The sequence below is a fragment of the Nelumbo lutea genome, chromosome 6 (genome assembly GCF_056320005.1).
Source record: "Nelumbo lutea isolate HS-2025 chromosome 6, American lotus-T2T, whole genome shotgun sequence".
In the NCBI taxonomy this organism is placed as follows: Eukaryota; Viridiplantae; Streptophyta; class Magnoliopsida; order Proteales; family Nelumbonaceae; genus Nelumbo; species Nelumbo lutea.
In genome coordinates, this window is record NC_142689.1 from 64,509,621 (window position 1) to 64,518,556 (window position 8,936).

At 37.6% G+C, this 8,936-nt stretch overlaps 1 protein-coding gene and 1 pseudogene across 1 annotated transcript; both read right to left on the bottom strand.

Annotated features, from left to right (window-relative positions):
* Positions 1–4,847: 4,847 nt before the first annotated feature.
* Positions 4,848–5,872, bottom strand: LOC148849271 (heat shock 70 kDa protein-like; annotated as a pseudogene).
* A 2,513-nt stretch (positions 5,873–8,385) lies between these two features.
* Positions 8,386–8,703, bottom strand: LOC148849272 (uncharacterized). The gene has a single exon (XM_088951399.1). It carries the CDS (start codon positions 8,701–8,703, stop codon positions 8,386–8,388), a length of 318 nt encoding a protein of 105 aa, XP_088807525.1.
* Between the last annotated feature and the right edge of the window lie 233 nt (positions 8,704–8,936).

The following is an 8,936-nucleotide window of genomic DNA, read 5'->3' on the forward strand; positions in this document are numbered from 1 at the left end:
AATTATAGCTGAAGATAGACCCGAACCAAACTGCTTTAACATGATCACAAAGGAAGAGTGCATGGAGCACAGTTTCAGGGGATTTACCACAGGTCTGACACAGATTGAAGTTAGTTAAACCTCTTTTTTCCAAATTAACTCTGATTGCAATTGCTTCCCAAATGCATTTCCAAATAAAATGTTTTATTTTTTGATTTATTTTCAGTTTCCATATCTCTTTCAAGATTAGACCTTTTGGTTGAGCTTTTGATCAAGATTGGGGTTATTGGACTATCTCTGATCCAGCAAACTCCTCTTAGCCAGAAAATATGTAAATTTCACCTAGAAGTTTCCTGATGAAGATCCTTTCCACATCAGTCTATTCTCCCAGCTTCCAGTAGCTAGCTTGATGCTTAATATTTGGTTTGCAATTACATCAATAAACAAATTCCTGACTATTTTTGTCTTCGGTGGATTCCCGGCATATTGAATCCTTGACCCAACAGATTTAAGTTTCTGTGGTCTTAGCCCCATAATTTTTGAAGTGGGTAAGTTTTGGAGCCAGGGGTCCTTTCAAATTCTTATTTCTATTGATTGCTTCCTAGTTTAACCAGGCAACTGTCCTTTTTTTTCTTTTGTTAATCCTCACCAAAATTTCCTTTGAGATTTTACCATTTCAGTGCAAATTTGTTCGGGGATAAGAAAGCAATATATTGAATAGGTAGGAATTGCAGCTATGACTGACTTGAGTATCACCTCTTTTCCCCCTTGAGAGAGGAAGAGGTCATGCCACCCTTAGCTTTTAGCTTCTATTCTGTTAATTATATGAGCAAACGATTGTTTTTTTTTTTTTTTTTTTTTTTTTTTTGTTCTACCAAAGCCAGTTGGGGAGACCTAAATAAATAAAAGGGTTTTCAATTCTCCTCATTTTTAGGCTTCTTGCCAAAATTTTCTGGAGTTTGGGGGTGTAGGTTTCTACTAAAGTAAATTTCAGATTTTTCATAGTTTACCTATTGCCCTAAAGCCTTCTCATACAAATGGATTGCTTCCAATAGAGTTTGGCCTTCAACTAGGTCAACTTTAGTAAAAAGAAAGCTATCATTGCAAAAAAGAGATGTGAGATCTTTGTACAATCTCTTGTCAGCTTTACTCTAGTAATCCTTTTTGAACAACTAGATTTTGGACATTAGCTAACAAGGCTTCAGAACAAAAAACAAAATAGGTAGGGAGATAGAGGGTCTCCTCGTCTTAGACCTCTTTCAGGCCAGATAGTCTCAATAGGGGTTCCATTTATTAAGATTTGGTAAGAAATTGTTGTGATGCAGCCAGGGGTGGCCACGAGCTACTCGAGTTTCTAAGTCGAGCTTGAGCCCAATTTATAGGCTCGTTTATTAATCGATCCCGAGCTCGAGCCTAATAAAGCTTGACTCGTAAGGCTTGTAAGCCGAGCTAAATGGCTACATACATGCATACATATAATAATAATAATAATAATAATAATAATAATAATAATAATAATAATAATAATAATAATAATAATAATAATAATAATAATATAAAATTATAGAAAATATTATATATATATAATATTTTTATTTTTATATATAATAATAACTAATTATTATATCTTAATTTTTAAATATCAAATAAAAAATATTTTTATATAATTTTTTTTTATTTTTATAAATCATTTTTCTCAAGTCGAGCTCGAGCTTACGGGCTTTTGACTCGAGTCGAGCTTGAGCCTCGTACTACCTTGGTGAGCCAAGATTGAATAGCTAGCTATTCGGCTTGGATCAACTCAAATCCACCCCTAGATGCAGCTCATAATCCAGTTAACCCACCTGGTCCCGAAACCCAGTTTTTCCAAAACTAATTTCACAAACTTTTATTCAACTCTATCATAAGCCATACTCATGTCTAGTTTTATGGCCATCCATTTGGTTTTATATTTTGTTTTCTTCATGTGATCAATTACCTCATGGGCCACTAAGATATTATCCTGAATTAATTTACCCACAGTGAAGGCACTTTGGTTTTCACTTATTAGTTTGCTCAGGTAAGGCTTGACTCTATTGACTATAATTTTTGTTACGATTTTATAAATTGTGTTGTAGGGGCTGATGGGTTTGTAATGGCTAGCTTTGGATGGGCCTTTGACTTTTGGGATTAAATCTATAAATGTAGAATTAAATTATTTGAAGCTAAGACCCTCATTAAAGAAAGATAATATGGTTTTAGTGACATCTTGACCCACTATTCCCCAATATCTTTGGAAAAATAAGTTTTAAAAGCCATTTGAGCCTAGGGATTTATTGGGTGTCATTTGAAACACAACCTTTTTAACCTCCTCCTCTATAATATCCCTCTCTAACTAGTTTCTTTCTTCTTCATTCAGTGTATGATGATATTCTCTAGAACATCATCAATTTTTGAAGGATTGGAGGACTTGTATAGGTTTGCAAAGTGATGCAACAAGACACCTTCCACTTCCACTTCTTCTTTAGCCCAATCACCTTCCTCAGATTGTAATCTCACAATTCTATTTTGGCTTCTCCTTTTCATTATTACTGCATGAAAATATTTGGTGTTTTTATCACCATGCTGAAGCCAATTTATCCTTGACTTCTGGATCCACAATTGTTCTTCTCTCGTTAACCATTTCCCCAATTCTTTCTCCAATTCTTTGTAGTTTCCCTTATCAGACTCATTTTCTTTATTTGCTGCTCTTCTAAGGCTTTTTTTATGTGGAAGTAATTTTCTTTTGAATATTTCCAAAGACTTCATAGTTCCACTTCTTAAGATCAACTTGAAGGGAACCTAGTTTTTCTGTTAGACACGTTTGGTTTAAGCTTGAGTTATTCCTCTTCCAACTTAGCTCCTGAGTATTTTGGAAGTCTTCATGATCACACCAAACCTCCTCTAATTGAAAAGGTCTTCTCTTCCACATGGTTCTTTTTTCATTGCTAATTAAAATAGGCATGTGATCAAAACCTAGAGAAAACAAAACTTGCATATGAGCCTCCACATAAAAAAAAAAAAAAGAAATCCATCTTGGGTTGCAACAAGCTCTATCAAGTCTAGCTCTTATCCTCTCATCTTCCTCCCTCTCATTTGACCAGGCATAGAAGAGCATGTAGCTTGGAAGCTCTTGTAGATGACAAATTCTTAAAAGATTCCTATTCCTGACTAGGTAACCCTGACTACATCCTTCCCTCCTTCCTTTTTTTGTTGATACAAATCATATTTAGATCTCCACAACAGAGCCATAGACCTTTGACTAAAGAGGCTAAGGCTTTCCACTTTTCCTAAAAAAAAAACTCCTATTTTACTTTCTTGGTTCACCATAAATGAAAATACAGTGCCAAGGGCCAAAATGTTGTTCTTTCATTTTAACATGGATGAAATTCTAATCAGCATGCAAAATTTTCTCTATTGTTCCATCTTTTCAAAAGAGGGCCAGACCCCCTTTTAGTCCAATAGAGTTGCATCCCTAGCAATTCTAGTGCTTTAAGAAACCCAATTTTTTCTTTCAAGTGAGAAGAGAATTCTTTGTCTCACAAAGAAATAGGACATCCGTTTCTGAGCTGACTGTGATCTCTCTGAGAGCTCAAATTGTTAGGGAGACCCAATGCCTTGATAATTCCAACTTAATATCATCATTTGTCTCTTGGGGTCTATTTCGGGACAAAACCCACAACCCACTTATTCCAAAGGAAATCAATCATTTTTTATTGTTCCATCTAGACCTTCCAACTTTCTCCAACTATTAAGGAAAAATAAAATCTCTTTTTTAAACTTTCCTACTTTTTTACTTCTATAAGCCATTCCAAGATCTGTAAGATTTCTCTTATTTTTCCAATAACCAATTTTGACACTAAATTGAACATTTATTTCTTTTTGTCTGACTCTTGAATTTTCTTTTTTCCTTGCTTTCTTATACTTCAAGGAATGTTTTCTTATACTTTTTTCTTTCGTGTTGGAAGCAGAATATTTATTTACAGCACTAACTAGTAATCCGAGAATTGAAAGTCTATAAATTGGATTAGAATCATAATCTAACTGAGGAAATAGAGAAAGTTCAAAACAAACCTCTTCTTCTTATGAGAGAGAATACCTATCATTTATTCTTTTCAGGGGCGATCTCTTCACTCTCAAGCTCATCCACTTCCATACCAGTTGAGTTCTTGTCCTCTTGATCATCATCAAAATTTTTGAGATTGACTTCCTCTCCTACTACACCTTTGTTTAGAATCCTTTCTAAGTCCATTGGTTCTTGGAACAAGTTAAATTCCGGTAATGGAGTCAAATTATGGGTTGTCATTACTTTTGCTCTTCTTCGAAAAAGGTTCTAGTCAAACCCATTTTTCTATATGGGTTAACTTCACCCATTTTGCCTCTGAACCAGACCCTTTAATTGCTTCATCTTCCCTTGATTCACAAATCACAATGTTTGACGCTTTCCTTTTCTCTTCCACAAAGAGTTCTATAGTCATATCAACAAAATTTTCTTGGGGTTTTTATTGTTCAATCCACCCTAACAAATCTTAGCCCCACATTTAGAGATTTTCCTTTCTCTAAATTTCCATGGAAGTCTAAATTTATTGCCATATCATCCTCTACTCTCTCCTCAACCCGCTTTTGAGTTGACAATCCGCCATTTTGGTTCGTACTGTTCCCATCAAAGGTCACATTGTAGTCCAGATTCAATGGACCCTTACGTTCACGGGGCGTGTGAACCCTCCACTAGGAGGTGTGCACGTCGACTCTTTTGTACTAACCTCAACATAACAAGCGTTTTCCATTAACTTCTATCCATCCGGTTGAACCAGACACTAAAAGACAAAAAAAAAAAACTCATTTACAATTTAGAATTTCATTCGAACTTCAATCAGTGGAATGCCTCTTGTAGCCAGGGGATTCCTTTTAGCCCGAATTTGCCGAGGAGGTTGTTGTCCTTGGTCATTGGGCGCTCATCTTTGTAGATCTGAATTCTTGGTTGGAATGGTTGTGTTTCTGGGAATCAAAACGGTCATCACACCTATGACAGTCTTGATATCGAGGCTGAGAGGAGTGACATCGAGCAGCAACAGGTCTTGGACCTTCTAATCGCCTTCTCCACTAAGAATTGTATCTTGGACGGCAGCCCCATATGCACAGCCTCATCTGGGTTGATACTCTTGCAAAGTTCTTTCCCAATGAAGAAATCTTGCAAAAGTTATTGCACCTTAGGAATCCTAATCGACCCACCAACAAGGACGATGCCATCGACCTGACTCTTGTCAATCTTGGAGTCCCAGAGGCACTTCTCAACAGGTTCCATGCACTTCCTAAACAGGTCAATGTTCAATTATTCAAACCGGGCTCGAGTGATCGTTGCATAGAAGTTAATACCTTCGTACAGAGAATCAATTTTGATGGTTATCTGTGTGGCAGAAGACAGAGTCCGCTTTTCCCTCTCATAGGTCATCCTCAACCGCCGCAGAGCCCTCTCATTGTTGCTAATGTCTTTCTTGTTCTTTCTCTTGAATTCAACAACAAATTGGTTGACAAGACAGTTGTCGAAGTCCTCACCCTCGAGATGGGTATCTCTGGCAATAGCCTTCACCTCAAAAATTCCTTCCTCGATGGTCAATAGTGAAACATCGAAGGTTCCACCACCCAAATCAAAGATGAGAATGTTCTTTTCACTAGACCTCAAAGCCTTCTTATTCAAACCATAAGCAATAGCAGTTGTCGTGGGCTTATTGATAATCCTCGTCACTTTAGGCCTAGCAATGGCTCTGACATTCTTCGTCGCCTGCCTCTGTGAATCGTTGAAATAGGCCGACATAGTGATGATAGCGTTCTTGATTGTTTGACCCAGATACGCCTTGGCAATAATCTCCCTCATCTTGGCAAGACCATGGGTGAAACTTGTAGCCTTGAAATGGAAATACACTAAATGGGCCCAGATACGCGTTGGCAATAATCTCCCTTATCTTGGCAAGACCATGGATGAAGCTTGTAGCCTTGAAATGGAAATGCACCAGATGGGTTGCTTGTCTCTACTAAGGATCAACAGAGAAACAAAGAGATTCAGAAGAAAACTACAAAAATTTATAGAGCACTTGTATTAACTTGATTTGAAGTTCTTGATTTCAGTCTGAGTTTGGTGAGAAACGTTGCAAGGAATTTATAAGCTTGTTGAGGAGATTGTGTCATTAATGTTGAATGTTCAAGAATTTTGTGGAAAATGAATTGTGCAGGGAAGGAGAGAAGAAGAAGAAGAAGAAGAAGAAGAAGAAGAAGAAAAAGGAGCTTACCACTAGTTGATTTTTTTTGTTGCTGATTGATTCCTCGCCATCTAATGTCGTTTGTGCAGGAAAATCGCCGGTGGTCTTCTCACTGGCCAGGGTTAGGCTCGGATATAGGAGAATAAGAGGGAGAGTTCAAATCATTCAAAACGAGAACCTAAGGGGTCGACGTGCATATCTCCTATTGGAGGGTTCACGTGCCTTGTGAACCTAAGGGTCCACTGAATCCGGATTCGCTCCTTTTGACCCTTTGCACAGAGAAATATTTTGCTAGAGTCAAAAGCCACATAACCCAAAAAGGCCATGCTAGCATGAGCATCAAAACCTACACCATAGAAGACTACAGGAAAACACAAAGGGGTTCTATAGTAGTTTTCTCTATCCCACTACCTATTCTCCGTTTGATGTTCTACCATTGAGTATTCCCCAAGCACGACCAAAACTCCTCGACCAGGCTTATGCGCTCTTTGTGACAATATTTCCTTGGGTTTGGGCTGATCCCCTAGAAACACCACTCACAATGTGACTTCTAGATGTTCCAATATATTGCAGCCAATAGAGATATCTAGTACTCTAAGTTGTTTGGTATAAACCACAAACCAATCCATTCCAGCGTAGAATTTGTTGCTATTTCATCTGTGGCTGCCAAATATGAGGTGAGGGCAACAAGGTGATTTCACTAGTGTCCAATGCCAATAAGTCTAGTCTATAAACAAGAGAAGAGAACACATCATAGGTCTCGGGTGTTATCCCAAGGGCAAAGACTCCGACAGTCAAATTAGCCAAGTGCTTAAGAGGGGTCGTACCAGGCAAGAAACGAGAACTCAGAGCTTAATCCTTAATAGCCAAGAGTAGTTCTCTGTGAATATGGACCCTTACCTTGAGGTGAGTGCCCCCTTTTATAGCTAGTCTTGCCTTAAGAGTGGTTGGAAGCAATTGGTGATATACAACCAAGATCTGATCTAGTCGATGCCATGTGGCATGATTTGAAGCCTACCAAGTATCCCTACACCATCATTTGATTTGAAGCTTTCTGGACATATAAACTAGACTACTCTAGCCAACTGATATTGAAGTAATAAGTGGGTGGATCACATCCTCTTGACTTTCTTGACAAAAGGGTAGGATGTGTCAATTTGCACACCCTTCTAATGCAATTCATTATTAACAACAATTGCATTCCAACTAATTCTCTAAATGAAGCTTTTAATCTTTTAGGGGGATCCTATACTCCAAATTGCCTTTGAAAAATGAGATGGCATAACTTGCATATCATCATGATGCCTATCGTTATCTGTTATCTAACCTCTGCTTAGCAATAAAGTACCCTGGTCGAACAATGTAATCCCCCAACTTGGACAGGGCCCAGATTAACACATCTTCATGTTGAGATATTACTAAGAAGGATTGACTTGATTGAAATCGCTTCTTTATATGAAAATAGCTCATTGATTCGTTGAGTGTTCCAGCTTGGAGGGGAGGTATCTTGGATGGGATCCTTAACATAATCCCATTGACATTTCTCCAGCTTGGGTATTAGGACTTTGAAGTTTTGTAACGAGGGAATCCAAGGGTCACTCCAAATATTCCCTTGCTCCATTCCCAATTCTCCATACTAGCACATTGTTCAGGCTTAGTTTAGAAGGAATACAAATACAAATACAAATATTTAGAGTGCAAAACCTTATATTTTGTATTACTTTGTATGTATTTACACTGTATATATTTGAATTTATACTCTTCTAAACTAAGCCTTAGCAAGTCCATACCAAAACAAATGCTTTTCCATCCCCAATAATCTTACAGTTCACTTTATCTTCAAGGTTACGGAAAATTTCCGACTTGTTCCTTCCTATATCACTTAGGAGACCCAGATATTTAGAATACTCTCTCTGTGATTCAAGGATTCAAAGGATTTTGAACAGAAATCTCCGGAATTTAGGGGGGTATAAGCATTGAAGGTAATCTCTAATTTCTTTAAATTAATATACTGACCTGAGGCCATATTGTAATTCTGGAGGATCTATTTCAGCTGGTAGCAATTCTGGATATCTACCTTTATGAAGAGTATGCAATCATCTACGAAGAATGGGGAGAAGGGGTCACCTTGCTAAATAGCCCTCATGGGCCGAATGTTACCACTTCTAGTTCCATTAAGTACTCCATCGTTGAAATTTCGCTTATGGATGTGCTCGATCCAGTGATCGTTGAAACCTAGCTTTTTCAAGACATCCAAAAGAAATTTCCATTCCACTCGGTTATACACTTTAATGATATCGAGCCTTATTGCCATGAACAATTCCCCACCCTTCATCTTAAACTTCAAGAAGTGGAGTGCCTTACGGGAGATAATCACATTATCTGAGATGAGCCTACTCCCATGAACAAATTCACTTTGGGCAGAATCGATGATATCTGGGACCACCATCTTTAATTTGTTCACCTAAAATTAGGGGTATCCATGAAAAACTGAACTGAATCGCAAAATGCGGTTAACCGAATTGATCGGTTTGATTTTGGTTTGGTATTTTTGAAAAACCGAAAAATTGAAATGAACCACAAATGTAGTTAACCGAAGTGATTGGTTTGATTTTGGTTTGGTATTTTTGAAAAACCGAAGGATCGATTCGATTTTTGATTAACCTACAAAAAAATCGGTGG

Excerpts from the sequence above, each read along its gene's own strand:
- LOC148849272 (XM_088951399.1), bottom strand. The coding sequence starts at position 8,703 with ATGGTGGTCCCAGATATCATCGATTCTGCCCAAAGTGAATTTGTTCAT.